The 25,466-nt window shown below is 43.7% G+C and overlaps 2 protein-coding genes and 3 non-coding genes across 5 annotated transcripts; all 5 read left to right on the forward strand.

Annotated features, from left to right (window-relative positions):
* The first annotated feature begins 1,070 nt into the window (after positions 1 to 1,070).
* Positions 1,071 to 11,958, forward strand: LOC104933698 (charged multivesicular body protein 4b). Its single transcript, XM_027279031.1, is given in 8 exon segments — positions 1,071 to 1,098; positions 1,101 to 1,164; positions 1,166 to 1,247; positions 3,042 to 3,045; positions 8,743 to 8,920; positions 9,038 to 9,152; positions 9,535 to 9,655; positions 9,734 to 11,958. Coding segments are annotated over 8 exon segments (657 nt in total). The 3' UTR covers positions 9,799 to 11,958.
* A 4,056-nt stretch (positions 11,959 to 16,014) lies between these two features.
* On the forward strand, positions 16,015 to 24,027 carry ahcy (adenosylhomocysteinase). The gene is made up of 11 exons (XM_010749207.3): positions 16,015 to 16,042; positions 19,034 to 19,224; positions 20,463 to 20,538; positions 20,869 to 21,021; positions 21,384 to 21,496; positions 21,693 to 21,900; positions 22,040 to 22,127; positions 22,207 to 22,324; positions 22,423 to 22,545; positions 22,630 to 22,701; positions 22,934 to 24,027. The coding sequence occupies exons 1-11, from the start codon at positions 16,015 to 16,017 to the stop codon at positions 23,063 to 23,065; spliced, it is 1,302 nt and encodes a 433-aa protein (XP_010747509.2). The 3' UTR covers positions 23,066 to 24,027.
* Positions 20,151 to 20,286, forward strand: LOC113745941 (small nucleolar RNA SNORA17). The gene has a single exon (XR_003462523.1). It is a non-coding gene; the product is annotated as a small nucleolar RNA SNORA17 (small nucleolar RNA).
* Positions 20,653 to 20,788, forward strand: LOC113745943 (small nucleolar RNA SNORA17). Its single transcript, XR_003462525.1, has one exon. It is a non-coding gene; the product is annotated as a small nucleolar RNA SNORA17 (small nucleolar RNA).
* LOC113745942 (small nucleolar RNA SNORA17) lies at positions 21,091 to 21,226 on the forward strand. The gene has a single exon (XR_003462524.1). It is a non-coding gene; the product is annotated as a small nucleolar RNA SNORA17 (small nucleolar RNA).
* Positions 24,028 to 25,466: the final 1,439 nt, after the last annotated feature.

Consider the following 25,466-nt stretch of genomic DNA (forward strand, 5'->3'; position numbering starts at 1 on the left):
CAGTGGGTAACAGTGCCATTTTGGGTTGGCACACCGCCGTGTCCTGGATCATTTGAAATGGTTTTCACTGTGCAGGCTGGGCAGCCCGTCAGGAGGAGGGCGCTACGTAATAAGTCACAATTACTTGTTACAGCAGCTCATTGGAAGATAATAAAACACAATACACTGTGTAAAATATAAATACACAAACACTGAAACACCATATAGATAGATATCGTCATATATATGTTTATGTATATACATATATGTGTATACATAAACATATACATATATGTACAGTTGTCCCTCGTTTATCGCGGGGGATAGTTCTAAAAATAACCGCACATAAACAATCGCAAAGTAAGTTTTACAATTATTATACATGTTTTAAGGCCGTAAAACCCCTAACCACACACTTTATACACCTTTTTACACGCATTTTGTACAGTACTCCTTAGCCAATCAGGAGCAAAGAACACAATGCGCGTTCATACTGTACGCCGTAAAAAAATGCATGCAAAATTACACTAAAAAATCCACGAAACACATAAACATATATGTTACACATAAACCCTATATTTATACATATATGTTAATGTATAAATATATTGTTTATGTATATACATATATGTGTATACACAAACATATCTACATATATGTATATATGTATAAATGTATGTTTATGTATACACATATATGTGTATACATATATGTATTCACATATGTATACATGTATACATAAACATATATGTATATATGTGTATGACAAAGTTTATGTATATACATAAACTTTGTCATACACATATATACATATAAACATCATATTTATACATTATGTTATTATGTATATATGTCTATGCACAAGTTCACCCGTTTGGAGAAATCCCCGTGAGTCACGCTGCGTGACGTAACTGCGCTGACGTCATGACATCACGGGGCCTGTGTGGGAAGGCGGAACAACAACAACAGCGTCAGAAGAAGGAGGAGAGGGAGCGCGGCAGCAGCGCGAGCCCTCCGATCGGCGACAGAGCGGTTAACGGTCACGGTACCGGCGGTTCGTGTGCGGTTAACGTTTACCAACAACGAAAACAATGTCACCGTTCGGTAAGTTGTTCGGCGGCCAGGGAAGGGCGGGAAATCACCGACCCCGCAGGAGGCGATCCAGCGGCTGAGGGAGACCGAGGGATGTGGCGAGAACAGGAGTTCTTGAGAAGAAGATCGACCGAGAGCTCATGACGGCGAAGAAGAACGGCACGAAAACAAACGAGGTGAGCTGCTTTAAAAAAACTAAACTTAATGACGTTAAAGTCCGTTAAACCGTCAGTTAGCTCCGCGGGCTAACGGCAGAGGAGGCGAAGTTGGCAGTTGACAGGCACCTGAACGCAGCACGCGCCGTGCACTGCCATTTTTAAACGTCTGGACACGGCACGCGGTTGTTAGCGACCGGGAAACAACGGACAGACGGTTTATAACACGACACAGGGCGGCGAACACTGCACAAGAGTTATTAAAGGCAGCTGAAATCACAGGGACACCACTTTACCGACGAGCTTTGTCGAGCAACAGCCCGAGGACGGTGGTGTGTTTACTGCCCTGAGACTGATTCAACAAATACACTGTGACTTAAACTAACAAGGGTCTAAGTATTACAGTTTCACACAGTATTATAGGTTTGTACCCTGTTTACTTGATGTCTTCATCTTGTTTCTATTCCACGTCGACTTGTTTACGCCAGGTGTGACAAAACACAAGTTAAACGTGTTTTGTACTATAATCCAAGTAAAGTATCCAGTATTGCACTTTGACACAGTATTCTAGGTTTGTACCCTGTTTCTTGACGTCTCCATCTTGTATCTTTCCACGTCGACTGCCCCAGGTGTAATTAAAAAAACACAAGTTAGACATTTAATGTGTTTTTAGTACTATAATCCAAGTAAAAGTATCCAAGTATTGCACTTTGACACAGTATTCTAGGTCTGTACCCTGTTTACTTGATGTCTCCATCTTGTTTCTATTTCATGTTGACTTGTTTACGCCCCAGGTGTAATTAAAAAAACACAAGTTAGACATTTAACGTGTTTTTAGTACTATAATCCAAGTAAAAGTATCCAAGTATTGCACTTTAACACAGTATTCTTGGTTTGTACCCTGTTTACTTGATGTCTCCATCTTGTTTCTATTCCACGTCAACTTGTTTACGCCCCAGGTGTGACAAAACACCAAGTTAACATGGTTTTTAGTACTATAATCCAAGTAAAAGTATCCAAGTATTGCACTTTGACACAGTATTCTAGGTTTGTACCTGTTATTGACGTCTCCATCTTATTTCTATTCCATGTCGACTTGTTTACGCCCCAGGTGTAATTAAAAAACACATGTTGGACATTTAAACGTGTTTTTAGTACTATAATCCAAGTAAAAGTATCCAAGTATTGCACTTTGACACAGTATTCTAGGTTTGTACCCTGTTTACTTGACGTCTCCATCTTATTTCTATTCCATGTCGACTTGTTTACGCCCCAGGTGTAATTAAAAAACACATGTTGGACATTTAAACGTGTTTTTAGTACTATAATCCAAGTAAAAGTATCCAAGTATTGCACTTTAACACAGTATTATAGGCGTACTTGATGTAATCTCTGTTTCTCCACCATGGTTTCTTCTGTTTACTCCAAATGTGTGACACTAACCTCAGACTGTGTTTATTATCAAGTTACAGAGTTTAACATCAGTTTTACAGGAATAACAGTCACAGCTTGTTTAGTGAAGGTTGTGGTCAACTTAAAGAAAACAAACGTTGGGCAACAGAAGTCCAACAGTGGATTGGTTTCGATTTGATCAAAGTTACACAACAAACAGAGCAGCAGCCACTGTGACATGAATGCAGGTAAACAGGTGTTTCCATTGATACTGATTAAAGTCACAACAGAGTCCGGGTGTTGCCGTGTTGGTGCGTGTCGGCTCACTGGAAAATCTCTGCTGCACTAAATGGAACGGAGCCTTAATTAGTATCATTGGGAACACCTGAGTGTTCATGTCATGTATGTGGCATGTAGCTATAGAGAGGTGAAGTCTGAATCTGGGTCCCGTTTGACCTGATGTTTACCCTGTTCCTTCAGTGTTACAGCATCAGTCCAGCGACACGCTCGAGCACAAGTTCAGCTGGCTAAACGACAAAAGAGCATACCGATGGAGCCGTGCACGGGAAGCTGTCAGCCGTGTGTTTAACAACACGTCCGTGTGTTCAACAACACATCCGTGTGTTCAAAGCATTCCCAGAAAAAGAAAAACATCTTGATGAAAATATTCAGTCTGCTGCAAGACTTTGAACCTGTCTCACAGCCACGAGTTCAACCCTAACAGAGCTGTCAGCTTCATGAACTTTAATTTAATAATCTAATACACAGTTACATGTGTGTGTTGTCATATGAAGGATGTTGTCAACTGTTCATTGACCCACAGAAGTATACAACATACCACGACTGCCTTTAGATTCTGAATGAATTAACTGATATGTCACATCACAGGAAGAGGCCAGGACTACCCGCAAGTTTGTGACCGATCGCTATCAACAACACGCTATGTAAGGACATGCCTAAACAAGTTTTGAGTGAGTCTGTGAAGGCTGTGACTCGAGGGCTCAGTTTCTAACTCTGCTAATCAGTTTGAGTTGAGTTTAATTCCTTCGAGGCAGGATTTACCAGCTCTGTCATGGCGGCAGCAAGTCGCTCGTCCAAGAGAATGAGCACAGTGCTATGCAGTACACGCTGCTGAGGCTGTTCTACCCGGAAATTTGTGCTCGAGTGTGTTACACTGAGCAGCTGAAACCACCTGAAACCCTGCAGCAGGTTTAGATCTCACCACAAGCTGTTGATAGCTCGTGACTCTGTTGATCAGTCGTGGTGTTTTCACCTGAGATGCCTGAGATTCTGAGGCATCAGACGTCCAGTCTGCATGCGGAAGAAGAGAAATGAAGCATGTGATTCTGTCAGCCTAATTTGAATATTGGAATCTGGATCCAGCGCCAGCAGAGTTGAAATACTGTGAACAGCGAGTATAGATACAAAGGCCCGTCATCTTAACATCAACAAAACAGGGAATCAAACTACGACTGCAGTCTTTATAATGTGAGGCAGTCTTCCTCTTTACGTTTACAGTTCACTGTGTTACAACTGCAGTTCAGCTTGTGCAACCATTTCGTAACCCAAGACGTGTGTGTTGAAGTATGTGTGTTTGTGTGTCTGCTGCTGTATTTAGCCCATCTATGATGCACGTTGTTTAAAAAAAAATCTGGTTCTTGTTAGTTTGGAGCCATGTTCCACTTCAGAAAAGGATTCTCAGTTCAAACACTGGTGGGCCCCCGTGGTGGTATTGAGAGTGGTACACGATGTACGCTGGCTCTCAGCCAGTGCATTCTGGGACGAGCTCCAGCTCCCTCATAATCGGACGAAGACGACGGACGCACGGTTGCGTAAAAACAAAATCCGAGGGTCTCTTTATCTTTGAGTAAACTTGAATGAATGTCTCATTTAAATGAGCCTACAGGCTAGTCAGCAAGCTAACGATATGTTGAGGTTAACTGAGGTTCCTCTGCCCCTTGTGTTCTCCTCACACAGTTTACTTAGTACATTTACAGCATCTATTGTCAGTTAATTGACCTGTTTGCTGGAGGTTATTAGGTTAATAACTAGAAAATTCCCACAGAAATTTTGAGTGACGAGTGGGCTGGTGCCTGGGGGTCTTAGCATGTTAGCAATTAGCATGTATTTAATTCTTAGTGTTAATTGCGAGTGTTAACGCGCTAGCTGCTCTGCTGTCTGTCATTTTAGACAGACGAGTTCAAATTAAGTGCCAATAACTGCTAAAATGGCCGCTGTTGGGCTTCTGCCTGCCGGCCCTAATCAGCAGAGCAGTTACTGCACCTGTTAGAATGTCAGTTGGAAATGCTGACAGAGAGAGAGAGAGAGAAAATGCTGAGACCACCCCTCGAACAGGAAGGATTTCTGGCCAAACCGTATTTCCAATCATTGAACCGAAATCACTGGGAGCATCCTGAGCCCTTCCTGAACGTCTACATAGTTATTTTGTGTTGATAAAGTGAGGAAATGTGACCTTTAGAGCGATTCAAAGAAACGTTACTTCTGCTTTCCTCCAGAAATGTTCCCACCTTTTTAACATGGCAGTCTATGGGGCTGTGGATGGGTGTCGGTGGCGCATCTTTGTGTGTTACGCCAAAACTATAAGGCTGACAGCTTTAGCAGACGAATGTGAGTGAGAAGACAAATTTTCCTACGTTTCTATGTATAAATCATGTCTGTAGTGGGGCATTTGAGGCCACGGTAGTCGAATACGTTTTATTTTCTCACTGATTTTTCTCTCTGCTCCTCACTCTAGCTGATGATGTCATCCACTCTAGCACAAACATTCCACCACATACACCCATTATAAACCCAGAAATTTGAGTAAAAACCTGCTCAACTTTAAACCTTGATAGTTTAAAAACGGTAAAAGCTGTCGATGAGTGAAGTGAATCACTGAAGAGAAGGCAAGAGTACCTGCATTTTAAAGTTTAAATGAAGTCTCTCGGTGAAAGTATGCCAGAGCAGTTCATTGTTGAAAATGTCTCCCAAATTTATTTTTTTTTCGGGCTTCAGCTCCTGAAGTGACGGATCACTTTCTCAGCAGACCCAATGACATGCTGCAGTGTCGTGAGGATGGATGGATTCCATGATGGAGGTGTAGAAATGCACCATTATTGTCTTGAATTCATCTGATGTTCAGCTCCCGCTCGAGGTCCTGGGAGATGATGTTGATGGACACTTAAAGACTCCACGGTGTCGGCTGCTAAAACCCAGCTGCTGTATCAGCAGATAAATACTTTGAATGTGAAGCTGCAGCAGCTTGATACAGCCACAGATCCCCAGTTCATAATGTATGTTTATATAAAATATTAAAATAGTTTCATCAGTGAAACTTTGGCAGGTCAGACATGGCATAGTGACTTTTAGAGGGCTGTGAACGCAGCACAGCACTCCTGTCTTTTATTTTGACGAGCTGCATGAACGTCCTGGTCAAACAGAAGCAGGAAGACACGGCTCGCTAAGTCAGCGTGGTGGAGGGTTTATTTTGGCGTTCAGCTGCTCTTGTCATCCAAACAGCTGAGGAGACGGATAACAGATTTGTTGCAACTGTTTAGTTGCAGGGAGTGGGTGGTGTGATACACAGTGACTGTGAAAATGATATTTCTGGTCAAGAGAATGACACACCCCAAATAACACGGACAGATTTCCGGCTGTGGTCGCTGAGGAGTCCCCGTACTCATCAGCTCCCAACACAAACGTACACACACACACCACAAGCATCCGTAACAAACCTCCTGATCTAATAAGAGCCTTCGTCATTGGTTCTTCCTCCAGGCAATCAGAAAATAACTGAAGAATGATGCCATGGTGGGAAAATGATGTTTTTACAGACAATCTGTCGCCGAAAAGCTTCTTTTTCTAGTTTAAATTATATCAGAGGAGTCGGTTGATGGATTTATTTCTCCAAAGTATCGGTAACGGCGGTGAGGATGCCTCCAGCTGTGACACCGACTCACATCTTCAGTTTTAGCTGCGTTACTTCACGGAAGTGACAACAAAACATAGAAATCAGACTGTGACATGCAGACGAGCTCGTTAGAATATTAGAAAAGAGCAGGACAACAGGAAAAACGCTGAAGCGATCTGGTGAAATCTGAGTGCAGCTGTGCGGCCCACATAATCTGATCATGATCCGTGTGATGTTTGGTAACGATGTTATCGGGCCAGGAATAGGACAGAGCGCCGATATAATCTGATGAAACTGGAACTGTCAGCTGCTGCCGGCTCCTGCTGGACCAGAACAACCACATACATCAGATCGTCGAGGTGTTTGTGTGACACAGAGACAAAACATGAAATATTCCATGTTAGAGCGTGACCGGTTGGTCTGATCCTGCCTACTCAACCTGTGTGTCAACAATATTTAAGATATTTACTGTATTAAATCATAAAATGATCGTGCTGTGTCATCAGAGATTAAATACTGAAATACAAGCTTCTTAAACAATACTGCACTCCTGATCTGACACACAGGCACACAAAGTGATTATTTCCCTCATAAATCATCGAGTTCAAGAATCGAAATCACGTCACATGATCAGTAAACAGACGGACGTACTCAGCTCTTCCTGCCAGAGACGGAGGCTGCGATTCTGTTGGGAGGACTGATAATTAGCCAAAAACACGACCTCCCACCTCAGTACTGCACTGTTTATTGTGATGAATGTACCGTGTGAAACAAACAAAATTCAGTGTTTTACTTCCTCTCTCTCTCAAACTGTCGACCACAAACCAAACTAAACTTGCTGTCATCGTTTTGCAGCACAGCCGGTGCTGTCAGCGTGAAGTTAGAGTTATTTCTTTGTGTGTGCAGCACGATGAAGGAAATGATTATCTGTCTGAGTCAGGTAACAGCAGACTGCCTTCCACTGAACTTTCCATGATGATGATTCATCTTTAATAAACAAATAGTTTCAATTACCAGCTGATCCGTGAACCAAAATAACATAAGTTAAGTTACAATCTTTGTTAAAAGTTAAACTTTTATCTCCTCTTCTAATCCTGATTGTAAAACAAAGCTTTAATCCACACACACACACACACACACACACACACACACACACACACTCCAGATTACACCTGGCTTACCTCATCAACCCTCTCTCTCGTCACATGCAGTGTGACTCAGCAGATTTAGGTGACCGGCTCCCTCGGTTAGGTGATTTCCCATGTCTGCACCAAAGGGGAACTCCACGTGGAGGACCGCAACAAGTCTGAGGCACGAGTTATTGTTTAAGTGTAGAACCGCCAGGCGGGAAAAACCAGATTTATTGGCCACATGTGACTCTGTCACAAACTGCTCTGTGTACATACACAGGTTTAAAACAAGGAAAGATATGTACACATGATAAATATAACACACACAGTATGAGTAGATTGTTTGAGTGATATTCACATATAAAAATGACAAAAACTAAATGTAAACATTGGGAATAAATAGTTTCTCCGGTAACATTCCTCACACTGTGTCTGGTTATAAATATTCATCACAGTGATGATCTGCAGGAAGAACCTGTTCCTTATGTTTGCTTGGTTTTGGCGTACAGAGACAGAGAAGTTCAAACATGTTGTGTCCGGGTGTGATGTTTCCTGACATGTAGAAGACATGGATGGATGGATGGATGGATGGATGGAAGGTAGGTAGGTAGGTAGGTAGGTAGGTAGGTAGGTAGGTAGGTAGGTAGGTCGGTCAGGCTGACACCACTCTGCAGTCCTGACCGTCTGTTTGGTGTCATCATCACGATATATTTTGGATGTGTCCGGACCTCTGAGAGCTCGATGAGCTGCAGGTCTCGATCAGTAGGACAGCCCGGCTTAAAGTCAGCAGGCAGAGATTTGGCTCAGACGGCCAAATCAGATTAACAGAGTCCTGATCCTCCATCAGGACAAACGCTGTAATTCATCATGCAAACAGCTCGTGTCTCAGCAGAACGTCTCATCTTAATCAAACACAAAGCGATCACATTATGCCACATGTCCACCGGCTTCATCGTGGCTTCATGTTTTGGGTGTGTCTCTATCACTGTTCTAATGTTTACTCTAAAGTCTCCATGCAGGAAGAATTTACATTATCTGGACATCTCACCCTCATGTCTCTCTGTGTCTCCTTCTCTCTCTCTAGCTGCTCTACAGGCCTTGAAGAGGAAAAAGCGTTACGAGAAGCAGCTGGATCAGATCGATGGGACGCTGTCGACCATCGAGTTCCAGCGGGAGGCGTTGGAGAACGCCAACACCAACACAGAAGTGCTCAAGAACATGGGCTTTGCTTCCGAGGCGCTGAAGGCCGCACACCAACACATGTAAGTACAGGTCAGAAGACCCAGTCCATCGTTGGTTTATATTGAGACATGTTTGTGTTTATGCGTGTCTCTCTCTGTCTGTCTCTCTGTCTGTCTGTCTGTCCTCCTGTTTCACAGGGATATAGACAAAGTAGACGACCTGATGGCAGACATCACAGAACAACAGGAAGTGGCTCAAGAAATCTCGGATGTCATTTCCAGACCGATCGGTTTCGGACAAGAGTTCGACGAGGTGAGAATGTTAAAACTCAGAAACCTTAAATATGTTGCAGCTTCATTTATCTGCCGTAGTCGTAGTGTTGGGGCTCCCCTTTGTATCTCTCCTTTGGGTCAGTTCTTTGGTAACTCTGGAGTGAGGTGCTCGTAGAAGACGTGTTCCTCTGCTGTATTATTTATCTGTGCAGAGATGCAGGCTCACAGAAACGAGGTCGTGCAGCTCGAGAGAAGACTCGACCCATTAATATAAAATAAATGCAACGTTGTGCCTCTTTGGCGTTCTGCCGAACTGTCATCAATCATTTAGAACACGACCAGGATGAACACGCCGTCTCCGTAACGTAATGTAGACTCAACACTAACCTTCATCACGACTCCGTGTGTGTTTGTGTGTTCAGGACGAGCTTCTGGCTGAGCTGGAGGAGCTGGAACAGGAAGAGCTGGACAAGAATCTCCTGGAAATCGAAGGAACGGAGGATCTCCCCAGCGTACCATCGACATCACTACCATCTAAACCAGGTACTGTGTCACACGATCACATCACTACGGATCACTACTACGTCAGACTTCATGTTTGTTCTCTGTTCGCCTTTTCAGTCAAGAAGAAGGAGGAAGAAGACGAAGACGACATGGCGGACCTCGAGGCCTGGGCGGCTAACTAAGCCGGCTTGCCGTGCTAGCTGGCCAGTGCCCCCTCCTCTCTCGTCTCTATGCTACCCGGCTGCCTCAGACATCTGGAAGAGAGACAGGGACTCTGGGCTGCTGAGCTGGCTGCTGGCATGCTGCTCCGTCTTAAAGCCTACATCCCCAATATGTAACCACACCCCGACCCTAAAGTATGCACCTGTACACAGTCACTGACGTGAAAGGAAATGAACCCAGGCTTCTCTCTCCGGATTAATGTCGCAGTACGAATGTCTTTGCTCCAGCTGTGCACACGTTTTGTTTCTAAAGGGCGTAGAGCAAACGTCATGCCCTGACGGCCTGTGGTTACGTATATCAAACGTCAGGAGGGTGCATGTGCATACTTCAAGGGCGGAGCGTGTGGACGAGGACGAGGCATGTTTCTGCGAGGAATGCGAAGAATCAACAAAAGACGGCATGACTCAGCCTTTTTTTTTCCTACTTCCTGCGTTGTCAGCTCTCCGCTCTTCTGCGGCGGTGACGACGGCCTCGTCGTCTGCACCGTCTCTGCTCAGTCTCCACGGCTGCGAAATAAGATGAAACATGAAAAAATGCAGGACTTTCTCCTTGAAACATCGCCGTCAGGCCATCGAGGTGACGACACGTTACGCCAGTGGAAACATCTTGTGACGGGAGCGTGCAGGGTTTGAGCCCTCTGTCAGCCATATTGCCTACAAAGTGTCCACGGGCAACTTCTGGGTCACATTAAGCTCTGAAATGTCTAAAATGTTCTCAGACCTTCAAGCAGACGTGGCTGCTGAAAGTCTAGAGATACCGTTGAGGAATGACGAGATGAAAAAAGCTTCTGCTTGATACCTTGGCTGGGCGGTTCCCAACCTTTCTGGCTTGTTACTCTTTAAAATAAATCAAAAAGACCTCATGATTCTTTTATGTCTTTAAAACAGATCTGTCAGCTCATTTTCATGTTAGAGAGGCTCGGCTTCCCTCTGTTAGAGCAACGTTAATCATAATAATAACTGATTGAGATGCTCTTTGAATGAAAGCTTTATCCCAGTGAACTTTAAGTATTTATACATGATAAACACTCGACTCATACAAATGGACTAAAGGTGCCGTTCTTTCTAACTAAATCACTGGAATACTGTTTTAAGGAACGCATGAAATCAGAGAAAGATCCAGTGATATCTAGTCTTTCAATTTGTCTTTAATATTTCTGCCTCCATCACTCATAATCATTCACAAAACACATTGGCAACCATCAAAGACGTCGTCTCGTTTAAGAAGTATAAAAACCTGCAAATAAAGGTCTGCATGACTAAATACCACGAGAAATAATCAGGTAAACTGGGCTGTAATTAAAGCGATCCTGACGTCTCAATACAAAATTCTAATGGATTAGGAAATATGAACCAAAGCTGCTCTGTATTATGTTTTACATTGTAACGGTAGCGGAGCTGCAGTATGGCTGACAGAGGGCACACGGGAAGTTTTGCATGTGCCTGACACCTCCAGCGCCTTGTCTGTCTGTCTGTCTGTCTGTCTGTCTGTCTGTCTGTCTGTCTGTGGTTTAACGGTGATGTTCTGTGAGAAAATCCTGCATTGGTTGAATTCAATGATTGTGTGTGTGTGTGTGTGTGTGTGTGTGTGTGTGTGTGTGTGTGTGTGTGAGTGAGTGTGTGTTGTTTTTCAGCCTTTCGACACAGTGACCTCTTGTGAATATTTAGTCAAACTGCGATGGCGAGCTGGAACTTTTTTTTTTTTTTTTTTTTTTTTTTTTTTTTTCCATTTGAGAGACGCTGTAGCTCCACTTCCCTTCTTCTGTCAGCTGACATGTTCATGCATGGATGGACCGGGGTCGACCCGGAAACAGACGGTCGGGCTGACTCGTCTTTAAATCAAACAAAGTTAGTAGATTAGAAACTTTTGGTTCTTTTTTGTAAAACAGAGTCTGTGAGCGGGTCGACCCCCGGCCCTCATATTTAAAGATAAGCTATTGAAAAGACATTCACACATGCCAATAGAGTTTGTTTTGCTTTCCTCTGTTTACCTCAGATATCACTCATGTTCTGTCCGGCTGTGCAGACACACCGTGTGACCTGCAGTCAGTACAAAGACAGCTGGACGTGTTGCTCTGTGACAGTTTATCTAAATAAAATTGGGATTTGATGCAAATATCAGCACTGTTGCATCTGTTCTCCTTCGTGCCTTGTGATCATCTGGACGCTCACTCTCTCCTCTCCCTTCTCAGCTTCATCCCTCATCCTCTGCAGCCTCTTCACCTCTGCCGTTAGCCCCGCCCGGGCCTAAAAACCTGTGCTACCAGTTTACAACACCAACGCTCCCTCCCCTCGGTGCTTTGAGCCCCGATATATTCATGCATAGGCTGCAGAACTCGGACGTCGTACGTGCTGAAGGAGGCCACTCTCGTGTAAATCTTTAGAAGGTATCCGTCACGTTGTTCAAAGCCTGACTGTTGATCAAAGCTTCTACTTAACACATTGAAATGTTTCAAATTCCTGGTTGAGCAAAGCTTCAATAAGAGGCAGGATTATGCACCAAAACTCCTTCAGCTTGACCTGCATGTTTACTCAAAGTTAACCAGAAACCCGTCCATCTGCTTCCTGAACTTTGACCTCACTCCCTGCTTTCTGGTGCACTTCAATGCTGATTGGGTTTGTGTTTAATTTAGGAATTAAAGCCTTCATTAGAGTATGCAAACTAGCATTTTTTCCTATTATAGATATTAATTTAACACGCCCTAATTATACTTCAAAGACCATTCACATAACTTGATTTACACCAGCTGCTGAATTATTGACTTTATTAATAATCTACTTAAGCAATAAAAGAAAAAAAATAATAATCCTACTGCAGAAATAATCCGACTCAGAGATATTTCACAGTCTGAACAAAGAATTGTTTTGGATTTGGTGACTTTGGTCTCCTTCCTCTGAGAGTGTTTAACTGGGAATTCGGCTCAAAGACTCGAGAGCGACTTGGGTGACAGTCCGCTGTGATCCTGACCGAGACCGCTTGAAGCATGCTCGCTCTTAAATTAGCTGTAGTATAATGTTTCTACCAGGCGGCTGAGTTTAGCCCCTTCAGCTCTGAGCCCAGAGTCTTTCACTCCCTGTGTATTAAATGTATATAAATGCACGGTATACTCACAGCCATATATATGTATAACTTTAAAACCTAATAAGAAAATATGTTTTCATAATATGTTACCTCCTTCTTTTGGCTTTAAATGTATCTCCGATTGTACTTGTACTGTGCAGAGTTGTGCATGTTGTACAAGTGAAAGATATCAGCACAAAAATGAGTGATATGTTAACTTGTATGTAGTATTTCCATACATATATCTTTAGCCAGCAGCTGTCTGTGGCACAGGAAATATAATGGTCAAAGGTTCAGCACCTCCATCTGAAAATGAGCTGACTTCCTCTCCTCTGCATTATTTTGAGTGCATTTATTTATTTTAGTGCATAATTGATTCCCAATTTAATATTAAAATCAAACATAGTTGTGAATTTGTGTGAGGACCTTTCCCCTCAGCGACACCGACATGCTCCTTTATGGATGAAATACCGGAGCAAAGGCCAAGACCGGGATTAGAGTTTAGGTTGGGCTGCAGCTGTTCTTAGTACACGCACATGCACGAGTGTATACTGCAGCTTTTCCTGCATGTTGTGCATGAAAGGTCTTTTACAAATAAAGTTTATTCTAAATATCATCACATGTACTTATTTATATGAGATATGAACTGTTCGCTGGAATGGTTCGAACCTCCATTTTAATACATTTAAAGTAGAGTCAATAGTAGTTTTATTGACTCAGGCAATGCTGTCATGAATCTGCCGAGCCCGCTGGCTGTGCCACTGTTCTCGTTCCACCCCTGCCCAAACAAAGAGCAGATACTTGGCTCCTGAGCCAGCTTACACCAACGTCATATCCACCTCAGGCTAAACTACATCGGCTGCTTTCATAGGCAGTTTCATCTGCATGCCATGGCCTGCTCAGCTGTCCAACTGCCATACCTTCTTACCTAACTCCACTTCATATGTATCCAATTATAACAAACACACTAATGAGAAAATTACCATTCTCTGACATAACACACCTTTAAAATGCCTTTGAGCCAAAACATACTCGGCTACCTCATTGTATCTACGTTGTATCTGTTTGAGGCGGATCATACAGGTAGTTGTATTTAATGTCCTCTCACTTCTGTTTGCAGACTTCATGTAGATTCATTGATTAGTGGGTTCACGCTTTGTGAACAAACCAATAAAGAGACGTGGCCAACTACTATTAACAATGCAGTTGGGTATCTTTTGGCTTCTGCTTACAACTTTAAATCAAACTCACAATTTTGAAACCAGTGTTGTATCTTTAATGCAATATTTTGTTTAAATTTATAGGCTAGGCTACAGGAATACTGAAAATCAACCAAACAATTATAATTAACACACAATCAACTCTGGGCTTTTGGGGATCTACTGAAGGTCTGGGGATCGGACACTGATGCAATTAATTAAAGGTGCAGTGTGTGTGTGTGATTTAGTGACATCTAATGGTGAAATTGTAGATTGCAGCCAACTGAATACCCCTCGCCTAACCCTCCTCATTCAAAGCATGAAGGTTAAACTACGGTGGCCGCCTAAAGCCAGTGGTTTGGTTTGTAGAAACATGGTGAACTCTTTGGAAGAGGACCTGCTTCCACTGTAGATACAAAGACTCATTCTAAGGTAATAAAAACACAATGGTTCTTATTTCTAGAATAGATAGATAGATAGATCGATAGATCGATCGATCCCGAAGCAAGCATCCAGTAGCAGCATGCAAACATACATTGAACATACATCAGAATTAACCTATAACACAGTATCCAATATGTTAAACTGACCTGAGGTAGATCAAAATGTAAATATGTACAGAGAAACTAAACATTTGCAGAGGATTTAAACATTTGCATAGAAGATAAATATATAACTTAACTAACTTAACTGTGTTAAGACGCTAACTGGTGCTAAACATCTATACATACAGAAAACTATATAAAAAATAGAAAGTGACTGGACCTTTAATGTTACATGATGTTAGGATGAATCATTCTCCAAGGAGTGTACTACATGTGTGTGTTGAATAAAATCAGAATTTATTTATTTCTTTATTCATTTATTTCATGTACAGTAATTAACATAAACGATTACATTTGATGTACTGCACCAGAATTATCTTACAGCTACTGTTCACCTGCAGACACAATTAAAACATATTACAGCACAATAACAAACAGTACCAAGCAAACAACACACAGGACACATAATACAAAGTGACACACAATAGCACATAACATACACCCACAGTGTCAGTGTCTTCAGAGCTGAGTGTCCTTGAGCAGACTTTTTACTTTGGTTTGAAATGTACTGATGGAGCTGTACAGTTTAAAAGACAAGGGACATAAAAACATGAAAAATACAGGAATTAAAGTCTTCATTAGTATGCAAATTTTCCCATTGTAAATATTAATTTAACACGCCCTAATTATACTTCAAAGACCATTCACATAACTTTGATGTGGTGTGTGCCACCTGTGATTTACACCGGCTGCTGAATTATTGACTTTATTAATAATCTACTTAAGCAATAAAAGAAAAAATAATAATCCTACTGTAGAAATAATCCTACTCAGAGATATTTCACAGTCTGAACTGAACTGTTTTGGATTTGGTGACTTTGTTCTCCTTCCTCTGACATGAAAAATAACTATATACATATTTAAAAGGTGTATGTATATATGTATTGGCATAAATATAACGTCCTGCTGTGTAACCTGAATTTACTGTGAGCTTTATTTACCGAGCAGGTCCAGACTGAACTTGTTCCAGCTCCTCTTTTCCAAACTCCTCAAACATAAACCTCAAGTCAAAGAACTGATCATTGGTTGGCCGCCCGCCCCCTACATCATGCGTCATCCAATCAAATCCCTCATTCGCGGGGGGCGGGAGCAGCCTCGGGCCAATCAGAACGCGGCTCTGAGCCGCCCTCCGTGGTGTTTGAACGCGGCTCCGCCTTATAAAAGGCGAGCCGTCATGAGCCCGTCCCTCCCTCTCTGCCTCCGTCTGTCGGCCGGGCTGCTGCGACCCACTCAACCTCCCCCGGAACCGTCTGTCGGCCGGGCTGCTGCGACCCACTCAACCTCCCCCGGAACCGAACACCAAGAAAGAACCATGTCTGAGAAACTTCCCTACAAAGTTGGTCAGTGCAAAAAAATATAAAAATATATAAACTATTTGTTTTAGCGCGTTTTAAAGACGAACGTTTGGCGGTTGGTTGGCTCGCGCGCTCGTAACGGCTCTTGTAGCAGCTTATAAAGCGAATTATACAACCAAAACAACGTTAGTTTAACGTTTAAATAACGTTTTACTAACAATACAATGTTTATAACTGTTTCCCGGCTCTGTTGTTGCTATCGTTAACTTGCTAGCACGCGCTCAACCGTTGTTATTATTATGTAGCACGCGCATTAGCACGTTAGCCGCGCGTGCTATTATTCTAGCTTCTAACGGGATTTGTAGTTTTTTTTATTTTTTTTACGTTTGCTCAAAAATCCGAGAATGAATCGACATGAAACGGTGGAATTAGCGCCGAGCGTCGAGCATGCTCCGCTCCGAGGCAGTAAAACGTTCGTGTAGTCTCTGGGAGTTGTAGTTTTATTAGCGGAGCCGCACGCGTCACGCTGCTCGCTCTGGACGCCGTTCGCGAACTACAACTCCCGTCATGCCCTGCGACACGCCGCCTGAGTGACAGGCGCAGGCTGAGCTGCACAGCGTGTTGACTGAACATACCGTAGTAATGCTGCACGTGGTGACGCTTAAACGTTGATTTAAATAAAAGTTATTGTTTATATGAACAAACTGCACGTGTCAGGTCATGCATGTAACATACATGTTGGGCTATTACCGTATTTTTCAGGCTATAAGGCGCATATGTTGGGCTATTACCGTATTTTTCAGGCTATAAGGCGCATTTAAAATGTGATTTTTCTCAAATCAACAGTGCACCTTATGTATTAATTCTGGTTGCGTCCGTTTTTATGTTATGTTTTTCCACCAATCTCCTACGACTCCGCGCCGTCTCACCGACATTGTCAAAACCCAAGTGAGGCAAACTGATCCGGTGCATGCATCGTTCCGGGTGGATTAACCAAAGAACCCGCTGGATGTTGGTGTCAACAGGTCGTTCAGAGTTAAAGTTGGATGACAGAAGGCGGGCACACGTTCACAAAGACAGGGCGAGTTGCGCCACGGTCTGCCAATGGATCGTGGATGATGCCTGGGCGAAGGCATCAGTCTTTCACAAAGGCTGACACATTGTGAATTAGTTGAATAAAGTTCGACCTGACACATGTTTTGTTTCACTTATTGCGCCTTATGTGTGAAAATTGACACAAGGCGCCTTTATAAAACTGATATTGCGCCTTATAGCCCGAAAAATACGGTAACCAGACTCATGTATCCTCCACTGAACGTCCACCTGCTGCGTGTGTGTGAAGAGGTTACTCAATGTCTTGCTTGCAGATAGCTGTGGGTCAAAGTCTATATACACCACACACACACACACACACACACACACACACACACACACTATACACAGTCCAGTGTCAGAGTTCAACTCAAGTCCAGAAATGTTAATTAATGCCTCGTCTTATCATTTACTACAGGCCGTCTGTCAGTCTGCAGACTGGTGCTGTGGTGATTCAGTTCAGCGAAGCTTTATATCAGAATATTTGTTACTGATCGTCATTTCTTCATCACCTTTTCTTTAATTAAGGTTTTTAATCTTTCTCTTCATTGTGCTGCCTGTTTCTGTGTGGCCTTATTTTTGGTGCTTTTAAGTCCTTTTAGAGGTTAATGACAAAATAATTTTTAGACTTGATAATCAGTTAATTGGGAGCTCTGATAAACTTTGATCAACATTTTCTGGGCTTTTTTTATTTAGAGATTTAGTTGAGGATATAATGAAACACTAACTCACTCTCGTCCTCGGTGCGACCCCTCAGAGTCTCGACTTGAACAGAATTAAAGATTTAAGTTCTTTGTTCTCTTAGTTTTGATCTGTTGGCACAAAAATGATCTCCATCGTTATGAAATGCCTTTTTGGTGGATGACTACACACACTAAGTCACATCCTTCAACATTGAACTCAGACTAGTCACGACTTTGACCTCGGCGTAAACTCTCTGGCCTGGTCCGGACATTCAGCCCAGCGCCGGTTCAGAGCAGTTATCCCCGCTGAGGTGTTTGCACAGGCTGCAGCCTCTGTGGTAGCCTGAGCTTCACCTCCTGTTAAACTGGGACGATGTTTTCTATTTTATCATGAACTACAAGTCAAAGTGTGTTAATAACCGTATTTTCAACAAGATGATGGGATAAAGTAATTACACTATTGTAGATTTCAGCTGACGTGCTGTATGAAGAGCGGTGGATCTCTTATATCAGCCTGGTGTTTAACCTGCTGACGAGCGTCTCTTCACTCATTCCCACCTTTGTTAAAAGCTGTGATGGTGTTTTAGCCACAGAGGCACATGATGAGGGAAAAACAGTTTTCAAACGATCATCAGGTCAGAGTTGCAGCTAAAGAAACGAGAAGTGAAAAAGAACAAGCTGCGTCGTGATCTGTGTAAATCCTTTTTATTTATCACACACTACGCCTCCACTCTTTATCGTTCACACACTTGTTCTGACACGTTGAAGAAATAAACCTCGACTAACTCGTTGCTCTGATGTGAGAGTCTCAACAGCTCTACTCCGTACAAATACAAACAAATCAAGTTAGTTATGAGATGCATTTTAGCTGCTGTTGCTCGTTTTCCAGTGTCGTGTTTCATTTAGCAGGGTCATGTGGCAACAGACGTTAACAGAGCGGCTGTGCAGGCAGCGAGAAGGCAAGAAAGATGCGTCGGGAATAATGTCAGCAGATGTCATCAACTGATTTTTGTTCTTTCAAGACTTCTCCATTTAAAGTACAACAGATCTGCTGATTTTCCAAAACCACATCCTGATTCTTTTCTGCAGCAGCGAGATGTAATCTCATCAAAGTTTGAGTTTTAGATCATGTTGACCGTAGATCTGAGCTTTGTTAACGCCCTTTACAAACAGTTCATTGCACAGCATACTATAGTTTGACTGTGAATAATTCACTGCTGTTTTATCGTCACATTTTTGAACCTCTTGTTTTCTCTCGTAGCTGACATCAGCCTGGCCGAATGGGGGCGCAAGGCCATCGAAATCGCAGAGAACGAGATGCCCGGTCTGATGAAGATGAGGGAGCTGTATGGTCAGTCCAAACCTCTGAAGGGAGCGCGTATCGCCGGCTGCCTCCACATGACCCTGCAGACCGCCGTGCTCATCGAGACCCTGACCGCCCTCGGAGCTGAGGTGACGTTTACCAGCTGATCAGTCACGAAACACAACACAGAGGTGACGTGTGAGAGTTTCAGTGGAGTGTTCAGTCAACTTGTTGTTCATTTTTTGGGTCCAGTCAATCTTTACCAGGAATCAAAACACCCTCAGCCAGATCGTTTGCCTCAGTTAGTCTTTCTCCTCATTGTGGTTTCTTCAGTCACATGACTCATCATAAATCAGAGTACAGGCCAGTAGATTAACAGATTAGCTGTTGTGACTGTGCACAGGTTGGAGAGCAGTTTACTGATAACGCAGTGCGGCCTCTTTTGATATCTTTAACTTCATTCATCTTCTGCCTCACTAAAGTGCAGCAGCAGTTACCGAGGGAGGACGAGTCTGTTGATCCATTAATGAACTTTCTCTGCCAGTCTGGGGTTTGTCTCTCCCCTCGCTTTGCCTCAAGGCCAGTGTGTTCTGTTCTCATGTCGGCTTTTATCTGTCTGACCGGGAACTGGTTTTGTCTCACGGAAACCTGCAGCCTGAGAACCAACAGAGAGAGTGACCTGCTCTCTCAGGCCGCCGATTGATTTTACTCACTGCTGTGTCACCTACAAACTCACATTCTCTTAGCTTTGATACAATAACATGTACATTTTTAGATGATCAGTGTCTTGCTTGGATTGAAGTTGACTTTACTGTGGTGAGGTTATTAAGAGGAAACTGATCAAAATCTTTATTTACATGCAGCTGAACTTTGAAGCTGCAGTGCATTCATTCAGCTTTTATTGTGACAGTTTTAAAGTCCATGATGATCATATAGGTTTATATTTATGATGATGCAGAGAGCGACCGAACATTTGTCTGTCCTCAAAGATTAACCTTGAATTCCTCAACAGACGCGCTTCAGTTGTCGTCTGTGTAAACAGAAGTTTTTAGTATTATTACTGTATTAATATTTTCATGCCCCTTGAGGCGTTGCAGCCCAACCGTCAGTGTTGCAGCTGTGTCATAAGGTGGCAGAGAGCGAACGGTGGTAGTCTGCACTGAGACTCTATGACACGCCGAGGACTCGGAGTGATTCTCACCACCAACACTTGAACACAAACACACACTGTAGCTGTGAGGTTAAGTTGCCCAGTGGTAAACCTGTTAGGTAGAAATCCAGTTTTTGTGCATACATCGCCCAGAAGAAGTCTTTAATTAACTTTGTTTTCTAATAAAATTTAGATGAATTCAAATTTAATCTTTTCCGATGCGCTCTCTCTCTCCAGGTTCAGTGGTCGAGCTGTAACATCTTCTCCACTCAGGATCACGCTGCTTCTGCCATCGCCAAGGCTGGTGTTCCAGGTAACACACCCACCTTGGTGTTGACTAAATTATGAAATGAGCTGAGGACTGTATTAAGGTTTTTTGGGCTGTGAGATCACTGTGCTATACAATATATTGTACGTTAATAGATTTAATGCCCCTTGAGGCGTTGCAGCCCAACTCAGTGTTGCAGCTGTGTCATAAGGTGGCAGAGAGAGAGACTGGTGGTAGTCTGCACTGAGACTCTACGACACGCCGAGGACTCGGAGTGATTCTCACCACCGACACTTTAGATTCACTGCCCGTCTGTGGGAATGTTCTCAGCAGACTGTGATATCATTGTCTTATTTTCTTTCTTTCTTTGTGTAGTGTACGCCTGGAAAGGTGAGACCGATGAGGAGTATGTGTGGTGCATCGAGCAGACTCTGTATTTCAAAGACGGCCAGCCCCTCAACATGATCCTGGACGACGGAGGAGACCTCACCAACATGGTCCACCAGAAGTACCCCAAACTTCTGGCAGGTACGCCCCAGAATTCAGCGCCAAAGTGGCTGATGGATTTTCACTCACCGAACCCCTAACGTTGATCTTCATGCCCCTTGAGGCGTTGCAGCCCAACCGTCAGTGTTGCAGCTGTGTCATAAGGTGGCAGAGAGCGAGCGGTGGTAGTCTGCACTGAGACTCTACGACACGCCGAGGACTCGGAGTGATTCTCACCACCAACACTTATCGCTTTGTTTATTCCTGTACTCGAGGGGAACATGCTGGAAATGCACTTTACATGCTATCATTGTCTTTTTATGTCGATAATTTGAATGAAGCTTTGTCTAAAAGTGGAAGTTTACTGGGTATTTTTCCATAATCATGTGATCTTGTGTCTTCAGGTATCCGTGGACTGTCAGAGGAGACCACTACAGGCGTCCACAACCTGTACAAGATGCTGAAGAGCGGCGAGCTGAAGATTCCCGCCATCAACGTCAACGACTCCGTTACAAAGGTAACCTGCCTCGACCTTTAATCCTCCACACATCGAGATAAGTGCACGCCACGTGAGAGTTCACTGACTAATTATTCAGCTGAACTGAAGGGCTCTTAACTAGAGGTCATGAAAATCTTTAAATCTGACACCAGAGCCAATCATCTCTTCTGCCTGTAAAAAGCTCCTGAATAATACTTGTTTTTTACTCTTGCAGAGTAAGTTTGACAACCTGTACGGCTGCAGGGAGAGCCTCATCGACGGCATCAAGCGAGCCACCGACGTGATGATCGCCGGTAAAGTCGCCGTGGTGGCCGGCTATGGCGACGTGGGTAAAGGCTGCGTCCAGGCTCTGCGTGGTTTCGGAGCTCGCGTCATCGTCACGGAGATCGACCCCATCAACGCCCTGCAGGCTGCCATGGAGGGTAAGTGACGACGGCCAAAAGTATATTTATACCATGAACACAAATTGTGAGAAGACTCGTCTTCAGAGCTGAACTTGGGAGGGACAAAAAGTCGCCACACGTTATGTGAGCATCAGTTTAAAGCCTTCTCCTGCTGTAGGTTATGAGGTTACCACCATGGAGGAGGCTTGCAAGGAAGGAAACCTCTTCGTCACCACCACTGGCTGCGAGGACATCATCCTGGGAGAGTACGTTTTGACAGACCAGTGAAATTCAGTGTGAATTCTTATCACATGATTGCATGTTAATAACTGTGTTGCCTTTTAGGCACTTTGAGAACATGAAGGACGACGCCATCGTCTGCAACATCGGACACTTTGACTGTGAGATCGACATGAGCTGGCTCAACAAAAACGCTGCAAAGAAAGTCAACATCAAGCCTCAGGTAGGGAAACTTTCACATTCTTCCGTGTTCTCGCTCAGTCCGCGCTCGCCTCCTCTTGACATCAATCTGTATCTGAACCGTCTCCGTCCCCTCCTCAGGTCGATCGCTATCTTCTGAAGAACGGCCGTCACATCATCATCCTGGCCGAGGGCAGGCTGGTCAACCTGGGCTGTGCCATGGGACATCCATCATTCGTCATGAGCAACTCCTTCACCAATCAGGTATCATGATACAGGGACACGAAGATTCACAGCCTTGATTTCGATTTAAACATGAATCTAATCAGCGGTCCTCTCCTCCTGCAGGTTCTGGCTCAGATCGAGTTGTGGACGAACACTGACAAATACCCTCTGGGAGTCTACTTCCTGCCCAAGAAGGTCAGACATTAATGATAGTGGTGTTTTTCATCATCACTTTAAAATGAGTCACCGTGGCTCCAATTAGCAACTCCAACACTAGAGGTCACCAAATCCTCAAAGTTTGAGCTTAAGAAGTAAAAACTGGCCAGAGTCTTGTTGACTTTTCACTAGTTGCAGCCTCACTGTGAAATAAGTCACCTCTGCTCTTCGACTCGGTGTTAACAGAAGCTGTTTCTCTCTGTGTCCACAGTTGGACGAGCAGGTCGCAGCTGCCCACCTGGATAAACTCGGAGTGAAGCTGACCAAACTGTCCGACAAGCAGGCCAAGTACCTTGGTCTGCCCACCGAGGGGCCCTTCAAACCAGACCACTATCGCTACTGAGCCCCCGTCCAGCTGATGAGGAGGAGGTGTGGGTAGAAGGGTGTTGGTGTTTTTGGTGGGTGGGAGCACTCTGAGAGTTTGAGCAGGTTGCGCTCTCGGCTTTTCAGGGATCTTCCCCCCCTTTAAATAGCTTTTCATATCAAATGCTGAAGAAATGAATCTCGCATCACGTCCTGTGTCGATCAGTGATTTTTGGCATGGCTGAAGTTTGGAACCCTTGTTCTGCTTCATTGAGGTGAGATCAATCTTTGATTAAAATCAAATTTCTGGTCGCAGCAGGACTTTGGTGCCGAACCTGCATCGACCCAACAAGTCTCATTTAGCTCCGACACGCCGACATCTTCTGTCCTCGACTTCCTCTTTCATCGACGCTCTTCTGAAACACCATCAAGTGCTTCTGTGGCTGTTAGAGAGAATTCCTCCTGTCGTTTCTGTCATTCCCTCTCCGTTCATGGAATAAAAACAAACCCTGATGCTTTTCTATCTGAGCGCTCTCTCCGTCTCGTCACAGCTCGAGGTGGAAGGTGACCGACCAGGTTTTTATCTGTATCTTTAATTAACGGTTTAGTGTACAGCGGCCTTATCCCCCCTGTGTATCGATGCTGCCCTCTGTTAGCACTTATCAAGAAGACTGGAGTTGGTCACGAAGTGCTCGGCGTTACTGGGTGATTATCCAGGTAGAGGGTGAAGAGAAGCACTGCTGCCAAAGCGACCACCAAAGCACGTCAAAGCAAGTCTTATTCTTTCTGTTCTTTCAGTGATTTATTTAATTGACTTGAAGGGCCAAAAAAAAAAACATGTGCAACGCCCCCCAGTTAATTTTTAATTTCTCACTGTGGCCAATGAAGATAAAGCGTTGGCCACGGTTACAGCCTGAAATCAGAGCTCAGCTGCTTGTAAACTATGATGATTGAAACTCATGTTTGACTATGAGAAATAAAGAGAACCATGTTGACTCTGGATTGTTTCTCCTGATAAAGTGTAACTCTTAAAGAACAATTGTTTGCTGCGATTTTCATTCCTATCACTGATCTTGTATCGTCATTCGAGCTGTTAACTTGGGTACATGACCAGTTAACAGCTCGACTGTGGCAGACGGATCCAGAAACACGATGTGACTCATTAAATCATCAAACAAGAAAACACAATGAACATTAATTTCCCAAACTGTCCGTCAGTTTACAGACCGCATAGATGAAATAGTAGACATAGTGGTTATGTTCCAATACTCTTCAGGATGTTGGCTGCGTACCAAATCGCAGTCTTGCCCTACAACTTGTGACAGATGAGTCAAAGTTAAATAATATAGGTAGCTATAGTTTCACTGGATTAATGTGTTTAGATCTGGACAAACTATTGGCTTGTTTCTTGACCCATTGGATGTCGAAGCACAACGACTATGAGAAGTTCTAACAGTGTTTCTCAAGCCTGGTCCTCTGGCACCTCCGCCCTGCATGTTTCAGATGTTTTCTTCCTCCACCACACCTGATTCAAATGATCAGCTCGTCATCAAGCTCTGCAATGGCCTGATCATGAGCCGCTCATTTGAACCAGGTGTGTTGGAGCAGGAAACATCTAAAACATGCAGGGCAGTGGTCCCCGAGGACCAGGACTGAGAAACATTGTTCTAACAGACCTAACGTCCTCGTACAGAGGGACACGTTATTGGGTAAGTTGTTGACTTTGTGAGAAAAGTGAGTAGTCTAAAAACAAACAAGGATCCTGCTGGTTCAAGCTAAACAAACGTTGACACCATTGCTGCTTCGATTCCAGCCGGGGATCTCTGTGATGTGCCACTCCCCTTCTCTCGTCACTGATTTCTGGTAACCTCTTTACGTTATTCACGTAAATAAATACTAAAAGGTGGCGTCCCAGGACTTCAAATACTCACATGGTGGACATTTGTCAGTCAAACGTCCTCGGAAGTCTGCAAAGCTTTGAAGGATTCGACGTGACTGCAGGAACTGTCAGGGTTTGTGGTTCATGTACCTCGACTGTCCATCAGCTGTGACCTCGATGTAAAAACATCAAGAGTGACGGCAGAAACATTATAAGGAAACACTACGATTATACTATTAGTGGCACTGAACTGAATGTTTTGTCGATCCAGTCTGTGGGAATGATATTTTGAAAAGGAAGCTGCTGTTTGGCCTTGTACAATCCAAACAGGCCCGGCCAGATGAAGCCTTCGATACGATCGTCTACGGTAGTCTTCCAGGCATCAATCAGAGCTTCTATTTTATTATGGAAATCGAGTTAACTGACGAAATGTAAACCAGATGTCAGATCAGCAGATGTGGAGCGCTTTAAACCTTTTTGAGAACCGCTCTGAAAGTCTGCTGATTGAATTAAAACTCTTACAAGCATAATTCAGATAAGACGACAAGGTACACGTGTCCAA

Source organism: Larimichthys crocea, chromosome VI (assembly GCF_000972845.2).
Source record: "Larimichthys crocea isolate SSNF chromosome VI, L_crocea_2.0, whole genome shotgun sequence".
Classification (NCBI taxonomy): Eukaryota; Metazoa; Chordata; class Actinopteri; family Sciaenidae; genus Larimichthys; species Larimichthys crocea.